The 22,910-nt window shown below is 42.7% G+C and overlaps 1 protein-coding gene across 1 annotated transcript; it reads right to left on the bottom strand.

Moving 5' to 3' along the window:
- Window positions 1-13,083: 13,083 nt before the first annotated feature.
- On the bottom strand, window positions 13,084-21,390 carry LOC139106177 (uncharacterized). The gene is made up of 4 exons (XM_070662740.1): window positions 21,036-21,390; window positions 16,973-20,975; window positions 16,583-16,910; window positions 13,084-14,130 (listed from the first exon to the last, which is right to left on the bottom strand). The coding sequence occupies exons 1-4, from the start codon at window positions 21,388-21,390 to the stop codon at window positions 13,084-13,086; spliced, it is 5,733 nt and encodes a 1,910-aa protein (XP_070518841.1).
- Window positions 21,391-22,910: the final 1,520 nt, after the last annotated feature.

Below are 22,910 nucleotides of genomic sequence, written 5' to 3'. Positions count from 1 at the left end.
TGATGGTTTGTAAAGGAGTAGGTTGTTTAGGTTGTGGATTTTTAGACACAGTAGGTGTCGAGGTGTGTATCTAAGTTTGTGTCTGTTTTGGTTTAGACGATTGTTCTACCGCAGCTTTATAGTTTTTATCTACTTCTTCTTTATCGGATTTTGCTCTAGTCTCCATCTGCAAAAAACCACGCTCACTATCCCGGACGAGCCCCCAAAAATCGGTAGTATGTTACGTCAGGTTTGGAAATATTTCTAATAGAAGGATTACCGCTTCTCGGTGATTAAGGAAATGGTTTAAGAGCAGGTAAAGGGTAGAGAAAGAGAGAGAGAGAGACTCAACTACCAATTCTTGAGTGACGCGTGCGACGCAACGCCACGCGTATAGAGCGCTAGGAATAGATTTGAGTGACAAAAGGTTCGAGTTAGCGCGATTTTTGTCCTTTTGAGGAAAAGAATTTTACTTCTTGTTCCCAGGGAAAGAATCGGAAGTGATTTCGCAACAAATGGATCTCAAAGGTTATTAAAAAAATGCAGAACTCTGATTTTTGCAATATTTAGTTTAACATTTATTTTTTCTAACAGATGCAAAAATGGAAATAGTGAAATGTAATTAAAATAATAATAATAATAAGAAAACAGAAATTACTAACTAATTAAAAAAATAAAGAGAACATTTTTCTTGATTAAGACTACGCGGGACATAATAAAAATAATTTACAAAGAACTTTAGTATATTAGTCGAGATCGATTTCAATAATCTCCGAGAACTTAGCCGACGATCTCGGGAATACTCGATCAATTAGCCTGATCGGAGCCAGGAAAGGGTGTTCCACCCGGGAATAGTAAATGAGGATGTTCTGGTCAGAAGATGCCCTACTGGCCTCTCTCCTGATCTCCTCAGGATCAAAGGAATCAGGGCCTATAGTGAAGGCCCTTTCGGGGACAAGATCCGTCCACGGAGAGCAAGTCTTCCGGAGGAGCTCGAGGAGAGGATCTACGATCACTCTAGGTTCCTCTTGCTCACCGAGGAACTCCACACTCGGGGCGGGGAAAGGAAGGCTCCGGGCCGTCAGACTCTTGCCAGAAGACAGTATCGTCTTCAGCGAAGGAGCCGACCTCCTCTGCCTCCCCAGGATAAGGTATTAGGGACGAGATAGGCGAGGAGCATGCTCTAGGTGCAGCTCCTGGAGAGTGAATAGAAATGTCCGGAGAATAGGAAGGAGTCGTAGGGCGGAACTCCTCCGAGTCAGGCTCGGATTCGGTCGCGTGGTCATTAATGCGCGGCGGACTCGGAAAATGGGGCAGTTCCTTGGATATATTAGCGTTCTGGGGAACCTCTTCGGGAGCCGGTGAGTTCGGGGGAGCTGGAGGTTGAGGCGACCACGACCTCTCTCCTCTTCTTCGGGAAGGGTCGGTTTTTATTTCCCCTGGCGCCGCCGCGAACAAGTACTGGACGAAAAAACTTTGGACTAGGCTCCTCAGATTCCGTAATTGCCGATTACGGCGAGCCCGACTTTTCTTAATGGTTCTAATATTCGACGATTCCACTAAAAGGATAACATTTTAATAAATTAAATTAATAAATGAATTATTGAGAGGAAAAAATGCCAGGGCATCACGTCTCATACTTTCTTTCAGATCTCTCCGTTGTCACTTTAAAGTTTCTCAGAGTTCCTCTAGCCGAATGGGGCTTTACTCAAGTCAAGGTTTTGATAGTCACCATTTATTGGCGGCGTATCGCAACCCCCGACAAAAGGAAGCCCACTAGACGGGTCGAGCTACTGGAGAAAATGGGAAGATTCAAGAGAGAGATAGCGAAATTATAAAGTATGAACGGCACCCTGACCATTCCCTCGATTTTCATTTATATATATATATGTATATGAATTAAATAAAAACTATTTTAATGGAACCGTTTCAAAATTAAAGGAAAGATGAGAATAAAATAATTGATGACACTTACTACTTGATGACTTCAAGTTCTCTCGGATGATTCCTTGAGAGGTTCCTTTTATTTCGCCCACACAAGATAATCACATAAACACTTTTCTTAAAAATTATGAGAGTAACTTAGCTGAGCTAATCAGATTCTAAAACAGAACGAGAGCGAGCGCCGTCGAAGCGCTCGGTTTTATAAGCTCGGAAAAGGGGAGGACCAGCGCCAGATTCTCAGTCTTATCCAAAATTTGAATTCTATTCGTTAGGCTTATTCCTCCACTTTTCCGTCTTCGCAATTATTGGTCGCCCTTCTCTCAGTTTTCTTAATTTTCTAAGTTTTCGCCCTTAGTTTCTAATTTTTGGTGAGGAGTTCCCGATATCTATTGGTCCAGGAGAAAATGTTTATAGGCTCCCCTCCACATGGCTTCAGCCCTTCCAAGCTTCCAGATAGCAGATTCGAAAATGCTTAGGTAACCCTTTTTATCGACAGCGTGCAATTGCTGCCTGAATTTTTATAGTTTCCGGTCGCATATCCTATTTTTATTATCGCAGGCGTTTTGCCTCTTGTTTTTCTAATCCCTAGGATCCACGGCGAAATTTTGATTTTAAAGAATTGTTTTTTTTCTAGAATTTCCTTTGTCTACCGCTAGACATTTGTTGTTAGTTTAAGACATTCCAAATCTTTCCGAGCTATTAATGTTTTATGTATATTTTGACAAATCCTTTCGTTTCAATTTTTATATTCAACATCTGTTGCACAATTGTTTCAGGTTCCTTCTTTTATTTTATACATCTGGCGATTCAGGATATTCTGTCAGTAAAAATTATTTTTCTGGAAGCTTAGAACCCTCTCCTTTGATACCATTACATTCGGTGTACTTTCATTATCTACTTTATCAACCATGTGTCTGAAAAAAGGAGATGTGGAGTTTACAGGACGTAACAATATTTTAATTTAAATTAAAAAAAAAAAAAAACAAATAATAATTTTTAATTTTTTTTTATTTTTTCAATTTTTAAAATTATACACAATTTGTAATGGCCGGCCACAGCCTCGTTACCATTCTTGATATCCACGGCCTCTTCCACCGCGACCACGGCCTCTTCCACCGCCACCGCGTGATCTACCGGCCGCGTATCCTCTTCGTGTTTTTTCTACAAAGTATAAATATAAAATTAGTACTCAATATGTGTATATGAATATAAATATTTAATATAAATATAAATACTTTGATTTATTAGCTGCGGCTGCGGCTGCGGTTGCGGCTGCGGCTGCTACGGCTGCGGCTGCGGCTGCGGCTGCGGCTGCTGCTTTTGCTGCTGCTGCTGTTGTTGCTGCTGTTGCTCTTGCGGCTGCGACTGCTGCTGTGGCTGCTGAAAAATTTGTTGCAATTGCTGCTGCTGCTGTTGTAGCTGCAATTGCAACTGCTGCTGTAAATATATTATAGCAGCCATCTTTTCTTCTAACGCTTCCAGCCGTTTTAATTCGTCCATTTGTTCTAAAAAATAAAAATTGTTATTAATTTTACGTTGTAAGTTTTTACAAAAGAATAAAAATATACAAAAATATGTTATACTTACGAGGCGAATCGTTACTCGTCATCTTCCTCTGCCTTCTAAAAGTCTTATGAACGTATACCACGGAAACGCGTATAGCGCGAATTTGTTATGTTTATTTAACATCGAGCGCTTCGGGACGCGAACGATAAATATCGAACCAAAAACATTATGAATAGTAAGACATTTGTATATATTCTGAAACAGTATATGTTGGCAACTTGCTTACAACTGTTAGTTAAATTTGTCAGTAGTTTGTTATAATAGTTCTCTATTTTTCGTGAGAAGATATTATTACGAAAAGCTGCAACGGACCGTGAGTCTTTAAAATTTATCCATTTTATTATATAATATTGTTACGCCGGGAACGGGGTCAGCGAACGTCTCCGCGTTCGCGCTTCACACTCACTCTTCTCGCACTCTCTCACCCGCGGCACTCGGACTCCGCGAAAGAAAAGAGACGGTTTAGAAAAAGGAACGATAAAGGTTTAATCAGACTTAACCAAATACAGAGACATCCGCACCGAATTAAGTCACGGGCAGAACTGTCATTTCTTAACCATAATAAATAATCTTCGTTCCCCTAGCAACGGGGAACCGAAACCTCGGAGCGAGCCGGCAGCTTCATGCTGCTCCGTATACCGGGCGTAACAATATATACAGGGTGTCCCAAACAATGTGTCACTCCCAAAAACTATGGGTAAAAAATTGAAATCTAAGACGAAAAGTCAAATGCAATTTTTAAAAATTCTCAATAATTTTCGAGAAAAAAATTAAAATATATAAAATGTATAAACGTAAGAGTAACAAGGAAGCTGCGCGTGAGTGAGCGCGACAGACGACGGTGCCATTTCTAGTCATTCGCCTATCGCGCTCACTCACGCGCAGCTTCCTTGTCACTCTTACGTCTATACATTTTATATATTTTAATTTTTTTCTCGAAAACTATTGAGAATTTTTAAAAATTGCATTTGATTTTTCGTCTTAGATTTCAATTTTCTACCCATAGTTTTTGGGAGTGACACATTGTTTGGGACATCCTGTATATATATACAGGGTGTCTCAGCCCATGTGTAAAATCCTATACAGATAGGTAGGTCTTGGGGAGATAAGTAAAAAAGTTCTTTAACGTTTTGAAAAATTCTCAATACTTATTGAGAAAAAAATTAATTTGTCTAGCGCAAGAGCGACAAGGAAGCTACACGTGAGTGAGCGCGATAGGCGACGGCGCCATTCCTAGCCATTCGCTTGTCGCGCTCACTCGCCCGCAGCTTCCTTGTCGCTCTTGCGCTAGACAAATTAATTTTTTTCTCAATAACGGTTGAGAATTTTTCAAAATGTTAAAGAACTTTTTTATTTATCTCCCCAAGATCTACCTATCTGTATAGGATTTTACACATGGGTTGAGACACCCTGTATATATATATATATATATATATATATATCAAAGAAAATTCACATAATTACCTCAATTACTGGCACGCGCCACACGGTAGAGCTGGGTAATGTGCGCCCACACAAGCAGGAAGGGGAGCCTCACAAACTTAAAATTACTTAAAATCTAACGGGACAAGGGAAGAAAAGAAAAAACACAAGACAAATACAATTATAGTTAATATTTATTAAAACATAAGATATTTACTTAAAATTAGACTAATCTAAAAGCCCTGTCATTTAAGCAAATTGGATAGTCGGATTACATAATATTTTTTCAAAACATAACGGAGTTACAAAAGGCCGCTTTTCTCCAGCTTCAAAGACCATTAACTTGGTCGTCGGAGGAAGATGTTTCACTGCCAACGCCAAGTTGTGAAAATCGTACGGCCTCGGGCGTAGAATATACGCATCCTCCGGCACCTCGCCCGTCCACTGAGGAAATTTCGCCCTAAGATAGTGAGCCCAAATATTCTCTGGTACAGGGCTCACATTTGACGTACCGTCAGCACCCACTTCCGAAAATTCGGATGAATGGGGGTCTGTTGAAGGACCAGCCACCGGTTTTTCCAACGGCGTAGGAGAATAGGACGGAGACGTCGGACGGAACTCCTCACTGGTGGAAACGGTGCTCCCCGCAGAGAAACTACGGTGATTCTTCAGACTCCTGCGGTTCAGCCGAAATAGCCAAAGGTTCCGAAAGGTCCATTTCGGAATTTCGCCCTTCTGTCAAATCCTCTGGCGCAAGTGTCCCTTCACTTATCAGACGCTCCACCAGAAGAAGCTTTAACGGCTCCATGCGGCATCGGCGCCAGTCACTGGTGTAGAGATTACCGAACTCCACTAAAAGAAAAAAATACAACAAGAAAAAAAATGAAATTCAGAACTTTACCACAAATAACGCGAGAGAACTTACTCTTGCCGACACTAAGGAAAAACAGCTAATAAGATGACTGACTAAAAATTCATCTTTATATACTTACAGTCAACTACTTCCACGAACCCTCATTTTGGGCGCTCCGTTTTTCATTTACGCGTTACCCCACCTTTGATCACGAGAACCACTGAATTTTCACCAGCACTTAAACCCCACCAGTATCCTCCGCCTTATGGGGTTAACTTCACACGAAAGAAAAAAAAAAAAAAATATATATATATATATATATATATATATATATATATATATATATATTTATGTACATTTTTCTTTTATTTTCAAATCAAATGAATTAAACTTAAAGGGCGTTGCACGCCAGATAAAAGGGGAGAGGAAAAAATAAGGGGGGAAAAAGAAAAAATATATATATATCTAAAAGAAAAAAAAAACAAAAAAAAGGGGGGAGGAGAAGAGAAAAAAATATACAGGGTGTCCCCAAACAAGATATCACTCCCAAAATATACGGGTAGGAAATTTAAATTGGAGACGAAAAGTTAAATTCAATTTTGTAAAATTATGAACCGTTTTTGAGAAAAAAATTAAAATGTTTGGGCGTTAGAGCGACAAGGAAGTTGCGAGGTGAGAGTGAGCGCGCAAAAAAATGGGTGGAGTCATCGAGGAATGATAAGCGAGCGGTACGCAGCAAGCGGGAAGAAAAGAATGCAAGCGAGAAGAAATGAATGCAAGCGAGAAACGTTTGTAAGTAAAAGATATAACGATCGCGCTCGCAATTGCATTAAACAAAATTACGAACAAATTTTTTTTATTTTTTATTTATTTTTAGTACATTTTGCCATCATTTCTGCACCATCTTGCGGTAGATGGCATGGCGCGTTTTTTTAATAGTGATATCCCCGGAAGGCCTAATCCACTCTTAAAAATAATCCACTCTTTCTAATTTTTTTTTTTTTCTTATGCAGTCACTTTAAATTCATTATTCGTATTGTAACAAATTATAAAGATGGCACAGTATACTCCGAAAATGATAATTGCGTATGGATTAGCGGGTAAAGACGCAAATCGTGCGGATTTTGCGTGTTGCGCATAAGTTACGCGAAACGGGATGTTTTGTATACGATAGGAAAAATACCCCTCTACGTCGCCAGATTCGTGATGAAGAAAGAATTCTCAACTTTTTCTTCATACATTCAAAAATGAGCATTTGTGTCGTGTGACGTACTAACTCAATTTACCAAAGAACTCGGTCCATCATACCTACAGTTGCCATAGTATTTTTATTCACTATTAGTATTCACGGTATTTTGAAAGCGTTATAATAAAGGTCCAAAAAATTTTTTACAGAATTTATCGCACAATGTCGATAACATAATTTTATGGACTGACGAATCCACGTTCACACCGAATAACATTTTTAACTCGCAGAATCGTTTACTTTGGGCAGACGAAAATCCGCATGCCATTCGTCAGGGATCGTTTCAATATCGGTGAAATATAAACGTATGGGCGGGAGTCATCGGAAATCAAGTAGTAAGTTGAAAATAGAAAAAATTATTTTGTTATTTTGTAACTGAAATATTTCCTTTCATTATTTCCAGATTGGTCCATATTTTTTCCCACATAGATTAACGGAAATCGCATACAAAAATTTTATTAAAAATGAATTATATGCACTTCTCGAAAATGTGCCGCTTCAAATAAGAATAAATATGATTTTTTAACATGACGGAGCACCGGCTCATTCGAGTGCTATAGTGCGGGAAGAGTTAATGAGCGGTTTCCCGAAAAATGGATAGGTCGCGGTGATCTAATTGCCTGGCCGCTGCGATCACCTGATTTAACAGTCTCAAATTATTTTTTATGGGGACATATAAAAAATTTGGTCGAGCCACGGCGAAATGGCACAGTAAACGAAGTTCGAGAAGCTATCGTTGCGGCTTTTGCGACCATTTCGCCGGACATGGTGCAACGAGCTACCAGAGATATTTATCGAAGAGCCGATATGTGCGTACGACAGAGGGGAGAGACATTTTGAGCAAATGTTAAATTAAATTTTTAAGAGTGGATTAGGCCTTCCGGGGATATCACTATTAAAAAAACGCGCCATGCCATCTACCGCAAGATGGTGCAGAAATGATGGCAAAATGTACTAAAAATAAATAAAAAATAAAAAAAATTTGTTCGTAATTTTGTTTAATGCAATTGCGAGCGCGATCGTTATATCTTTTACTTACAAACGTTTCTCGCTTGCATTCATTTCTTCTCGCTTGCATTCTTTTCTTCCCGCTTGCTGCGTACCGCTCGCTTATCATTCCTCGGTGACTCCACCCATTTTTTCGCGCGCTCACTCTCACCTCGCAACTTCCTTGTCGCTCTAACGCTCAAACATTTTAATTTTTTTCTCAAAAACGGTTCATAATTTTACAAAATTGAATTTAACTTTTCGTCTCCAATTTAAATTTCCTACCCGTATATTTTGGGAGTGACATCTTGTTTGGGACACCCTGTATAAAATTACAAGAAGGAAAAAGAAATAAAAATGCAATTTCAAATATAATTTTGTTTATTCCTCTCTATTTTCGTATGCCGCATTTATATTTACAAATAACGGTCTTCCGTTACGTAGATATTGCTCATATTCCGGATAAAAATACAAAAAACTCCCAACGCATTCCTTACAGTTTCTCGCGCGAAAAACATAACAATCTAAATATTCTGAACAAAACGCGCATTTCGCCTCAGCCAGCCATCCGGTAAAACGATTAACCAGAGCATGCCAATTTATAACTGTTGTGAATCTTAGTGAGCCACTAGAGCAGCAAACCTCACAGGCTTGATGAAGCTCACCTCGCCGTGAGTGATAAATAGCTGGCATTCTTATGCACTTTGCAGTAAACCAGAAATCCTCGACGACTGAAGGGTTATAAGCGGTAAGACGTTCCACGGTCTCCTCAGCCGTCAATGCTATGTATTCCTCCCAGAACAATGGATCCATTTTTTTCTTTCTTTCCTCTAAAAAAAAGGGGGGAAGAATAAATGATAGAGAATAAATCATATCAATTGTAAACAAAGTATCGCAAACATTAAATACTTACAGTTTTAATGTTTGTCTAAGGCCGAGGGTGTTACGTCCGGAGCCGTTTTCTGCACAGTTGTCCCTTCGGCGAACACAATTTTAATAACTCTAAGATCCACGTGCACGGAGATGACTAATAAGCGGAGGCGTCACCCATCACAAATTTAAAGGGAAGTAAAATATTCCCATAGCCCGTGAGATAACCCGTACAGTAGTCGGAAACGTACAGATTATTTCGGCTAATAATACAGTCGTAAAATTTAAATTGGTCTTAGCATACTATTGCCTTGGGCAGTATGCTTTCGACTAATCAATGGAAAGTCGTAAAACGAGACAAAAGTTCCCGCAGCCGTTGACACATAGAAAAGCCCCCCTGGATAGTAAAGATATGAACACTTTGACCTCTGTTTTCATTTTATTACCTAGAGATGCCGGCTCTATAATTAAAAATATTAAGATGTACGATGGGCAGATGCGCCGAAGCAAACAAGCGTTTCGCGATAATCATCAAAGGAAATACTATGTATAATCGCGCCTAGCAACAGCTAAGGAGTTTCAAAGCAATCGGTGTAATAAAAACTCCGAAGGATGACTCAGAATTGAAGCATAATCAGGAAATAGGGAGATGAGACAATACTCCCTCCCTTCGACTTTCTGAGCTATATAAGGCCCGCAATTTTAGAGCAAAGACACTACCGAAATTAGATCCAACGTATACATATCGTTACCCTGCCCGATTTCCTCGCGAACGAACAAGTGGTCCATGCAGAATCTCTGGATCAGAGACTCAAAGCCTTCGCCAACCTATTCAAACAGAAGATACGAAACTATTGTCAAGCCTACTCCGCTCACCCCTGAGGAGGCAGCAACAAAGACCGCCAGGCTGCAGGCTACTACCAGCAGAAGTGAGTTAGAGATCTAATCCTGAAAACCACAACTCTTAAATAAACCGTAAATTATAGTGTCATATCCCATGAATCTGACGCGACAGCAAACTTCTGAGATCCTGCGACCTCCTCCATCCGGGCCATCAACACATCCCAATTCGACCCCTTCGCGTTTATTAACAAATTCTATCGTTTATACTGCACCCGACATCACTCAATCGGCAACGCGCTGTGAATCCGTTCCTCCACCCTCTCAATCCAGCGAAAGAACGCTAATATACCCCCAATTTGAAATAGATTCGCATCTATTCCCTTCGAATTTCCAACCTCCTTCAAAACCCGAAACATACCATCCGCTTTCGGATTTAGATTTTTCTACTTCAATATCCCGTCCACCTACCGTTATTCCTCACCCTGAAGAAAACTCCGCTTCCTACGTTCCAGATAATAATCCGTCAACTTCCCGTTTTTGCGAATCTGAAAACTATCACTATCCCTCCAATCGAAAATTTTACAATTGCGAATCTCATTTACCACGCTGTGGCTATCATATATGTGGTTATCAAAGCGGAAGGAATTCCGAATTTCGTTCATCAATTCCTTGCTCGTCATGCTCATTTCCAATAGAGCAACCTTTTTTTTTTTTTTTTTTTTATAGTCAGGAAATCCTCTTTACGGATACCCGCACCCCCGGGAAAGGGGTACGGGTTATGCCGGACTCGGACTATCTAACGTCCCATACACGGCTAAAACCTGACTTTTGCCCGCTCTGGTGCCTATGGCTGGTGAGGGGGTTGAGGAATCACGGTCGTATACATCTCAACCCCCTCGGCACCGACCCACCCGGTGGCTTGGGTGGGTCCCCCGCGCCGCCGCCCACGGAACTTAGGGCGACGGGGCCCGCACTATTACGGCGGGCCGGCCTCTCTGGTGTCGCCGCAGCGACATAACTCTCGGGTCGGGTTCGGGGTAGCTCCCCTGCTGCACCCGACCCCGTGCCTCGTGGGGCGGGAGGAGCGGAGAAAGCCCCCGCCGCGCCGACTTGGCGCGACGGGGACCCCCCGTCCCCCACCCCTTGCTGTCAAGACGGTGCTAGGGGCGCGCGCGCCAAAAGTCGCACACTCCTTCGCACCGTCTGGGCGCCTGTGTCCGGGCCAGGAAGGAGGGGGGAGGCTTGCGCCCGTCCCCTACCTCCAACCCGGCGCGGGCATGTGGCGCCCGTTGGGGCCTGTTTGGCCCTTTGCTGATGCGCGCGGCTCGGCGGCGGAGAAGGTGAAGGTAAACGCCTCCCCCGCACCGCGCCGCGCGGTCTCCTCGCTGCTGCTGCTGCTGGTGCGGGAGGAGGGGGGGCGCCGGCGGCGCCCTTGCTGCCGGTTGTCCCCTCCTTTCCCGCTCGGCGTCTTCCTTCTGCCGCATAACGCGGCTGCAGAAGACGAGGAAGGCCTTCCAGCCCTCCTCGTCTTCCAGACACTTCCTTATGATGGCCGAGAGAGACAGGTCTTGCCCTGTCTTCTCGGCCATCTCATCCCTTTCTTCCTGCCACGCGAGGCACCTCTCCAGCGTATGCTGGGCGTCGTCGCGAGGTGCCCCGCAGTGGAAACATGCCTCTGTGACCTCCTTTCCAATGCGATACAGGTAGCTGGCAAAACAGCCATGCCCTGTAATTACCTGCGCCGCATGGAAGGAGGTCCCTCCCGCTTGGTCGAGCCAGTCCATCAGGACTGGCTCGAGGGCGCACAATGCGCGCCCGCCCTCTTTCTCAATCTGGGCGCGCAAGCGCGCCCTCCACTGCTCCACTGTTAAGGCACGGTGGTGCAGCCTCATCCTCTTTTTAATGTACGAAGTCGGCCGCACCCCGTGCCTCCGCTGATACTCGCGGGTGCTTTTGTACACCCGCGAGTGCTCCGCCGCCGTTAGCTGCAACGGCGGCAGTTTTGCCAGGACCGTGGCCGCGGAGCGGGACACAGTCCTGTACGTCCTGCTTGCTCTGACGGCCACAGGATGAAAGGCCCTCTCCAGGGCGGTTTGGCTCATCCTGTTGGCCGCCAGATCATTGGCCCACACGGGCGCGCCGTACATGGCCACGGCGCGCACCATGTTGGCATACAGCCTTCGGGCTGCGTTAGAGGGTCCTCCCAAGTTTGGGAGGATCCCTCTAAAGGCGGTGGCCAAGTTCGTGACGCGCTCGGCCACCGCCCTAAAATGTCCCGTAAAGGCCCACCGTCCATCCAGGTGCAGACCTAGGTATTTGACGGTGGGCCCGGGAATCACCGGGACGCCATCGATGTTGATGGCGTCCCTTGAAGGGAAGCCCTGGCCTCGGCCATAAAACCAGATGGCCTCGGTTTTATTGGTGGCCGCCCTCAGCCCGATCCTCCTGATGGCCGCCAGGATCGCCTGGGCGGCCACCTCGGCCCTGGCTTGGGCCTTCCTCCAATTTCCCCCGGCCAAAATCATCGTGTCATCTGCATAGCAGATGATTTGACAGCCGGGGGTAGGGGTATTCAGCACTGCGTTGTACCCCAGGTTCCAAAGGAGGGGTCCTAGCACGGAACCCTGGGGCACACCGCAGTGCAGCTGCCGCCTACACAGCCGCCCATCGCGGTCTGTGTAGGCGCAGCACCTGCCTCTAAAATAATCCTCACGGCGGCGCATAGGTACTCGGGTATTCCATGCCGCCGGAGGGATCTCAAATGGCATCCCAGGGAGGGAATTAAAGGCGTTTGATATATCTATCAAAACGCCGAGTGCGACCCCCCCCTGGGACGTTGCTTCTTCCGAGAGGGACCTCAAATGCGTAATGGCATCTATGGTCGAGAGTCCCTCCCGGAAGCCAAATTGGGTGGGGCTTAAATTTGGCCCCACCTCACTCAAATGCCGGACGAGGCGGTTGGCGCTTACTCTCTCGAGCAGCTTCCCGCCTCGTCCAGCAGGCATATGGGGCGGAAAGAGGAGGGGCTGTCCCCTCCTTGCCTTTTCCTCAGCAGTATCAGCTTGGCTTGCTTCCACTGCTGAGGAAAAACTCCTTCTCTGAGGCACCTGTCTAGCAGGTGCCTCAAGTCCTCTCGGACGGCCTGCAAGGCCAGGGTCCACACTTTCTTGTGGACCCCGTCGGGTCCTGGGGCCGTATTACCCCTGAAGCTGCGGCCCGCCGCAGCCAGGAATTCCTCCTCTTCCAGAGGAGGAATATCCCGCTGTATCTGCAGTAGGCGGGGAGGCTCTTCTATCCCCAGATCCAGGGGGGGGGGCGTCGGGGAAGAGGGTGTTTATCACCTCCCCCACTACCCCCGGATCCAGGGTCTCCGTCACCGAGGGGGCACTGGCCTTAGCTTCTTGGTGACTATCTTGTAGGCCAGCCCCCACGGATCCTCATCCAATTTCTGGATGAGCTCCCCCCACGCCTCCGCCTTAGCTTTAACTATGGTGGACCGCAGCTCCTTCCTGGCCTCCTTATAGGCTTCCAGGGCACGTGTCCTGGTCGGATCGTCCCGGGACCGGGCCACCACTCTGCGCCTGCGAGTCGCCTCTCGACGCAGCTCCGCGATCTCCTCGCTCCACCAGTATGCGGAGCGTCGCGGGCTGCGCCGCACTCTCCTCATAGAGGCGTCGCAGGCCGCGGTGACCTCTTCCATTAACTGGTCGACCTCCCCTTGCACTGGTAAGCGTGCGGGAGGCCGACCGTCCCTGTTCCATCCGGAGACTTCAAGGGAGGCTTTGAAGACATCCTCCCTTATGCTCCGGATGGCCCATCTCTTTTCCACAATGGGACGATCCGTACCATTTCGGGTGGCGCGGGGCCTGAGCTCCACAGATATATATCTGTGGTCTGACAGATGCTCGAGCTCCGCCGCCACCCTCCAGCTGCTAACCATGTTAGCGGCCGCAGGGGTAGCCCACGTAAGGTCAACGATGGACTCACCCCGCGGCCTCACACACGTGGACACGCTGCCCTGGTTAAGGAGCGCCAGGTCCCTGCAGGCCGCCCAGTCTCCTAGGAGACGTCCTCTTACATTGGTTTGCCGGGAACCCCACGCTGTAGACCAAGCGTTGAAGTCCCCGGCAACCAGAACGGGAAGTGGCCGGAGTCTGTCGATACAGGCACCGATATTCTCCAGCCACTTCCCGTATTCCTCCGGGGAGCCCGGTGGCGGCAGGTAGACACCAATAACCGCCACGGGCCCCCAGCGGACCGCGGCGAACCTTTCGCCGCGCTCCAGCGATGCACATGGAGGTGCGCCGGGCCACCACCTCCATGTTATCGCCACCGAGCCCAAGAGGTCACCCGTCCACAACGCGTGGTTCGGGGGAATGTGATTGGGCTCGGAGGCGATACCCAACGCCAATAGAGCAACCTAAAAGAAATTGTCTTTGGACAGGCTCTCACCATATTCCTTATAACAGAGCAGAGATAAGCAATTGTCCCTTTGGGTCAACCCATCCTTCGTCCTTCTTTCCTAGACCTTCCCACTACCCCCATTTTTCTCCGCCCTGTCGACACTCTCACGCACACTGCCATTCACACATGCATCAAGAATACCACATGTAAAGATACTCTTATACCGAAAAATTGTACACCCGCGAACATTCACAAACATTTGCAACAATTTATTTAAAAGAACGGACAAATTTAATTGTAACATACTTTCAATAATCTGAGCAATAGTTACTGCAAAATTGTAAAACCGTTTTTAATAAAAACCGATACATTTTTACAATATCATCAAACTCTGGTTTTTATTCGCATACGACTTGCGCGGCCTTGTCTCTATAAACAAGATTCAATTCTTTTATTAAAAAGGGGCCATAGGCCGCACGCGTTTCGAAAAGAGTGTCAAAGCGCCTATTAAGGCGTTGACCCCCGACTTGAAACCCCAGCTTGTGCGCCTCTGCCGCAGCGGTACCGTCCCTTCTTTTTAGCGGCAAATAAGAGGGTTTTGCCCTGTTGCACCGAAGACTTTTCCATTCTCAGGCTTCGGACGTAACACAACGGAGAGACGAAAAGTATTAATTTGGTGCGTCTTACGAGAATGGGCGTTGGTTTTAAATATTGGTTGCTGTGCGTAGACAGAAGGCTGCTGTGCGCCGACAAAAGGCTGCTGTGCGCTTGAGACCAATATTTTGTTGCACCGGGGCCGGTGCACGGGGTCCGTCCTTCGGGATCCGTGAGGGAGGGCGAAATTATTCGTTCAAAATAAAAAACTTAGAAGTTTTATTCTGTTACAATGTTACACCTTTTCTATCTTCCTAAGTTCCCTTTTGTCGGTTCGGCACACGTCCTCGCGTTGTCACGCGTCCTCGGCTCCGCGAGGTCTCCTCTTACTTGGCACGCGACCGAACTTTGATTATCACCGCTCTCAGTTTACGGCACGGACTATGATGCGACTGCCCGTCCGTGACGGTTTGCGGTTATTTAATAGTGACGCAGGGCCTTGGCCTCATCGGGTTGCAATGCCGAACTTCGGTAGTTCGGCGAATGCAACCTCAGCGATTTCGGCAATAAGTTCTCGCACGTGTTTCTTTTATTATTTAATTTCTTAAGGAGGTTTGCTGATCTTGCATCCTCCGAGGTTATTTAATTACGAGATACTTATTCCGAAATGCCCTGCGTCATGTTTCGTGTTGTAACGGGGTTTGGGTTACAACAATTTTTTTAGGGGTTATTTGCACAGAACTCTTTATATAATATATAGGGAACTCTAGAACTTTTCAAAATCGATCGATAAAAAAAAAAAAGTTAATTTATCACAAAATGGGGGGCTGCGTGAAGTTAGCCCCCCCATTATTTAATTAACGTTTTTATCACGTTAATCAACGGAACTCTTTATAAAAATGATAAGGAGCTCTAAAACTTTTGCAGGGGCTATCAGAACTCTGCTGTTTTTTTTTTAAATAAAAAAATTGGGGGCTAACTTCACAGACGTAAATCTATATCTTCTATACATAAACATATTCAAATATTATATAGTTCAGATGGTCATTGGGTTTGTGGTTTTTACGATACTAAAAATATAATTATCTATGACTCATTAAATATGAAAAAAATACATAATGATCACATGATAATATTAACTAGAATATTGCCGTTTTATAATTTTGAGCAAAATTGTATTATATTTCCAACAGTACAACAACAACCAAATGGAAACGATTGTGGTGTATTTTTAATTGCATTTGCAATATCATTGTTATACAATATTAAACCAGAAAAAGTAAAATATGATTGGGGTTTAATGCGTCCCCATTTATTAAAATTATTGGAAAATAATATAATTGAACATTTTCTTTAAAATTTTAAAGAAGAAAAACCACAAGTAGTAATTCCATTGCCTGTTATTAAAATGCGAGAAGCAGAAGTGTTATATTGGGTTCGGTAGGAATAAAGAATACGCGAGAATAAGGCGAATAAACGAATATATTGAGCTCTTATCTCTAAGGCTCGCTGGGCGATACTGAACTTCGTTGCTACCGGCGAGGCCTCGCACCGAAAAACAAATGAAAAACGCGCGAGGAACCGGCAACGCTTCGCTATCACTCTGCCACACACACATATACATGGACATCTTAATGCCAACGCGGGAAAAGATTCGTGCTACGCGCAAATCTAACATCCTCCCACCAATTGAGATAATTATTCTCCGGTCATCTCAATTCACATAGAAAATAAAATAAACTTACATATAGAAGAAAAAAAAAACTTACAAAACAAAATTTAAGAATAAAAAAGTCGATCAGGAGTTTTAACTTGTCTACCGCTTCGCGTAACATAAGATTCAATTTTACGACAATTTTTGTTTTTTTTTTTACTTTGTCAGTAACATCGTCAATATTTTCCACACATTCATTACTCTTTCGTACACCTTTATATTTGTCGGTAACAATCTCGTTCATTACTGACTCACTCTTATCATATTTTAATTCTAACGGATAAATTTTCTGAATCGGCCTAACTAATTCTCCTTTGGCTGTTGTCAATCTAACGACTCTTACATTACCGTCCTTTCCCGGAATTAGTTCCTTTACACGAGCTGTAACCCAATTGATGCGCTTGGCGTTCTCATTTTCGATTAATACTAAGTCGCCGATTTCGACATTGTTTACAATTTTTATGTGCGATTTTCGGTGTATTAATTGCCTAAATATTCGATCCGAAAACTTTTCCGTAAATCTTCCTTAATTTTTTGTCGATACAGGTACCTCTTGGGTAAATCACTTTTCTCTATTTTATCTAAGTCCAGTACTCCTATATCTTTTATTTCTTGCAGAAACATAGACGGTGTTATAGGTGAAATATTCTGTTCAGAGTTGGAAAGAAACGTAATAGGCCTAGCGTTAATTACAGTTTCACAATCTAGCAGGACGGTTGACATTTCTTCATAATCTAAACAAGATTTTTTAAGCGTTCGTCTCAATAATTGTTTCAAAACTCTATTCAAACGTTCCCAGAATCCTCCCCACCATGCTGCAGCAGGAGGATTAAACTTCCATTGAATTTGTTCCATGGCTAATGTTCGTGCTAATTTTTCAAAATTTAGATCTTTTAACATGTTATTTAAACCGACAAAGTTTGTCCCATTATCACTGTAAATCACACTAGGTCTTCCTCGTCGCGCAATAAAACGTCGGATAGCCATAAGCAATGCGGCGGTCGACAACGAAGTTACAAGTTCGAAATGTAACGCACGGAAAACTGCACACGTGAACAAACAAATCCATGCTTTCTTTCCGCCTTTTAAATAAATAGGCCCTGTAAAATCTACGCCTATGACTTCAAATACGGCTGCACCCTTAATACGATCAACCGGTAAAGGAGCATTAACTGTTTGACAAGGTTTCGCATCATGTCTACGACAAATTATACACTTTGTAATTACCGAACGAATTACTTTACGACCTCCTATAATCCAATATTCTTCGCGCAATACATTCATCAGTATTTCTACACCGGCATGTTTTAGATTTTCGTGCTTTTCTTTAATAATTAAACTAACGATTCGATGTTTCCCGGGTAGTATAATAGGGTATCTAAAATTATAGACATCGTTTCGCATAACAATCTTTGTTTTCAATCGAATTAAATTATCCCTGCCCATAAACGCATTAAGGTGTTTTATACGCATATCTTTCTCATCAGTAAAAACTTCACGTTGAACCAATTTTAACAGCAAAATACGTGACATTTGAATTTCTTTATACGATGGATTACCTTTTATTCGATTCCTTACTTCGATGCGACAATTGTAATAGAATCGTAGTATATAAACAAATACTCTAATCATTTTATCAAAACTAGAAAATCTATTAAAGATTTCATTTTCTTTCTTCGTATTTGTTTCAATTGTCACAAGAGTACAAATAGAATCTTTCTTAGATGCGGTTTTCTTTAATTCTAAATTGATTTCATTTTCGTCACACGACCATTCATCATGCGTCGGCCAATTTTCAATTTTTTTATATAACCATCTCGGCCCCTCCCACCATCTCGAAGAGATCAACTGACTGACTGTACAACCTCTCGACGGTAAATCTGCGGGGTTAGATAGACCTTGAATATGATGCCAATGTATCGGATCTGATAATGTACATATCTCTTTTACTCTGTTGTAGACAAATGTTGCCCAATTACATTTTCTCTTGATCCACGCTAATACGGTCGAAGAATCAGTCCAATAGAACAATCTCATATTCTTAACCTTAAGTATATTCAATACATTACTCGCTAATCTCACGCCTATTGTTGCGGCTAATAATTCTAATCGCGGTATACTCGCTTTTGTATTTGTAGTACTTTTCTTCGCAGGTGCAACTCTCGTTTTCGCTTGAACAAAGTAAACATTTACACCGTAACAATTTTCTACGCGAATAAAAATAACAGAGGCATACGCAGTTTTGCTGGCGTCGCAAAATATATGTAAACTTATATTATCCGATTCGGAGATTTCTCCTAAAAAACATCGTGGTATATTAATCTCTTTGAGATTCTTTAAATCTTTAATCCATTTAAAAAATTTAATTTTTATATCATCTGGAACTACGTTATCCCATGTTAAATCTAAGTTCCAAGTGTCCTGTAATAAAATCCTCGGACAAAGCATTACAGGGCATACTACTCCTAATGGATCAAAAACACGATGAGCAAAAGACAGAATATTTCTTTTCGTAATTTCAGAATCGGATAATACAGAGAAATCGGATACATTTAATGCTAGTGTATCAGACTTTTTATCCCATAAAATGCCTAATACCGTTGTCTGGTTATTTAGAGAGTTATCATGACTATACTCCCACCCACGAAGATCAAAACCAGCTCGATCCATAATTTCTTTTGCATCCGAAATAAAGGAATTCAAGTTCTCACGTGAATTTATACTGGTTATAGAGTTATCCACATAAAAGCTTTCTAACAATCTTTTAATATTTTCGCGTAACTTATCATCACCAAAATCTTCTAAAGACTTCAAACAGTTATTCAAATGTAAATTAATAATAGCGCTCAAAATGAAAGGACTCGAAGATACTCCGAAAACAACTCGGCAATGTCTGTAAATAATAATTTTACCGTTAACATTATACCATAAAAAACGTAAAAAATCTCTATCTGTTTTATCGATGCTAATCTGCAAAAAAAGCCTTTTTAATATCTGAAATAATTCCGATACTATTTTCCCTAAAACGTAAAAGAATCGCAGTAATTCGATTAAATTTGGGCCTTTGTGGAGGCAGTCGTTCAGCGACGGTGAAGCGTGTTCCTTGGCCGATGCATCAAACACCGGTCGAATTCTCGTTGTACTTCCTTCTTTCAAAACGTGACGATGAGGTAGATAATGGCCCCAGTTTTGTTTCTCTTCCTCTGGAACACGTTCGATGATACCTTCAGCTAACCATTCCAGAAATACTGCGTCATATTCCATGTATACATTGTCAGCTTTCAATTTTTGTATGGTAGATTGCAATCGACTTAACGCCATTTTCTTATTCTGCGGTAACTCAGGATGATTCTGTAACCAAGGTAATTTTATTTCATAACGCCTTTTCTTGTTGACTCGTACAGTTTTCAAGAAAGTTTCATGCATGTCGGCTTCTTGCTCCAATTTTGTCTTTGTTTCGATCGGATCACGAATTCCCAGGACGTCCAATGACCATAAATCCGAGACTGTTTCATTGTTTACAAACAGCGACATAGCCGTAGTTACAACATTATATTTTCTTTTCTCTTCAGGTACTTTGCCCGTGATTAACCAGCCAAGATACGTTTCCATTGCTACCAAGCCATTTTTTAGAACATGTATACGTCCCGTGTACAATTTTTCAGCGACGTCAACACCGATAAGCACAGAAATTGCTTCTCTTTTGCTATGCCTGTCACTTGCGTCTATTCCGAGCTCCTTCAGTTCTCTACCCCACTCTCCAATCTGAATTAACGGCAAGTTCCCACAAATTACATCTTGATCTAATGCGGCGAAGTTACAGCGATAATTATCATCCATACTGCTTAGATGAATTTTATACTTCTTGTGTCGCACAGCTTTTGATTGTTGACCACCGAAAAGAGAGTGTGTAATTGTCTGCTCAGCAACAGGTTCATATCCCAGGTTTTCAGCCATTTCTTTGGTTACGTACAATTTTTGAGATCCCGTATCAATAATGGCGCGAACTTGTATCTCCTTGTCTTTGTTTCGTAATTTCACGCACAATGTTTGCATCAGTACCTCCGGATCACTAGATAAATTTGCAAGATTACAGTCTCCTTCTTCAGGTTCCTTCGATATAAAGTCTTTCTTCACGGAATCTTTAGTCACGGAATCTGCTTTTTTGTCTACGCGCTTTTTATCTATGTTCGAGCACATTATGAGTAAATGTCGCATCGAGCACCAGCTACAATTTAACTTTATACGGCACTGTCGAAAGTTATGTCCCGCCCTGAGACAATTGAAACAGACGTTCTTCTTTTTTGCATGCTCGCGTCTGTCGTCGAGGCTCAATTTTTTCGCTTTCTCGCAGCGCGTACTATCATGACAAGAGCTACAGAATACACACGTACTATCCTTTTCTTTTGTCGTCAACAGTCCCATAGCAGTAGGCGTGTCTTCGTTCTTTGCGCGCATTTTTGCTCGTCGTTTCTTATCGCCATCCGTACTGTCCGTTGCTAGATCAAATCCTTTGACCTCCATCGAAATGCGCTCCTCATTCTGCACTTCTCCTTCCAGGAAACTAATGAGTTGGAATAATCGATCTTTACACTGAAACGTAGATTACTCACCATCCCTCGTTGTGGTACTATTTGTCTGACTTCTTTGCCACGCGCGTAAAATTTCTTCTAGCAATGCTGATTCAACGAGCGGGAAAAGCATAGCTGCACATTTATCCGAAGTAACACCCAGTGTATCAAGCGATCTCAAATACGACTCAATTTTATCATACAAGCTTGCCAGCGACATAGATTTCGATTTCAATGTATTTTGCAACACGAGTTGTAAAAGCTCACGCACATATACTTCGATTAACAGATCTTCCCGTCCGAAACGATTTTTTAGACTGTTAATTACTTTGCCATAATTCTCAGCAGTAGGCGGGTAGCTTTTAACTAATTCGGCGGCACGGTTGCCTTCCCCCATGGCTTGTATCAAATATTGAAACTTATCCTCGTTCACAATGTCGGCATCTTCATGAATTTTCTTAAATAAGCTCTAAAACTGTAGCCAGTCTCGTATGTCTCCACTGAATTTAGATATTTCAATCTTTGGTAACTTATATGATATCTTGCTGTCTCCTGGTACGGTTGATACATTTACCGACGGCGCTCGGTAATCTCTCAGATCCGCATAATTAGTTATTTGCGATTTTGCAATAATAAACATGCCTTTATATTGATCCGCATCGTCCAGTTCCTTTTGTATTTCTTCGTCTGTTGCATTGGGCGAATCGAACAATAATTCCAGACAAGCCTGCGTGCTCGCTTCTAGGTTACGTACTTTCTCCTCAAGTAATTCGAATGCCACAATTAAGTCCTGTCTACTGGCCTCTGAACCAGTACCACATAATGCATTTAATGTATTTAACGCTTTTGAGAATGCACGCCGATGAATGGAACGAATCTTTTTTGCCTTATCCATCGTCTCGAAAAAATTGTCGAAACCACAACTATTGCGTTCACACGATACCTTTTACCGAATAAAGTCCTGTCACGGTCGCCAAAAAATGTTATATTAGGTTCGGTAGGAATAAAGAATACGCAGGAATAAGGCGAATAAACGAATATATTGAGCTCTTATCTTTAAGGCTCGCTGAGCGATACTGAACTTCGTTGCTACCGGCGAGGCCTCGCACCGAAAAACAAATGAAAAACGCGCGAGGAACCGGCAACGCTTCGCTATCACTCTGCCACACACACATATACATGGGCATCTTAATGCCAACGCGGGAAAAGATTCGTGCTACGCGCAAATCTAACACTGAAGTATCTCGTTTAAGGATAAAACGACATATAGAACAAAAAGAAGAAAATAAACAGAAAATTGAATTAAAAAAATTAAAATTAAAAATAAATACATTGGAAAATTCTAGTACATTAAATAAAAAAAATAATAATAATAAAACAAATAAAAATTCAATAAATCAAAATCAACCGTCATCTTTGAGTAAAATGTATAATAATAAAAATTTAAATTTACAAAAAAATAAAATTAAAATAGAAAATAAAGAAACTAAATTAAAACCAAAAATAGAAGATTACAAATCCATTAATTTTGAACAAGATATTAATTCTAAACAAATAAAAAACGAAGACAATGTAAATAATCCAAAAATTGACGAAATGAATGCTTTTTATATTATAAAAAATAATAAAAATAAAAGGGGAAGCGAGAATAATAATTCCGAGAATTTACATGCTAATAAGCGATTTAAAGAAGCTGTTACGTCAAGAGATGGAAATTTTGTGTGAGTTCGTTAACCGCTTCTCGGATGCTTAGAAAAAGGCACGAGAACTGGTAAAGAGGAGGAAAGGACTTGGAGAGTGACGTAATAGCCGATCCATGCGTGGCGCGTATTCGGAGAGGCCACGCGTAAACGCACTAGGAATGGGTTCGAGTCGGTTGTGTGGAGAAACTAGCGCGTAGTATTTGTTCTTTTTAGG

Source organism: Cardiocondyla obscurior, linkage group LG10 (assembly GCF_019399895.1).
Source record: "Cardiocondyla obscurior isolate alpha-2009 linkage group LG10, Cobs3.1, whole genome shotgun sequence".
NCBI lineage: Eukaryota > Metazoa > Arthropoda > Insecta > Hymenoptera > Formicidae > Cardiocondyla > Cardiocondyla obscurior.
Note: the sequence above shows the minus strand (reverse complement) of the source record. Positions and strands in the feature narration are given on the sequence as shown.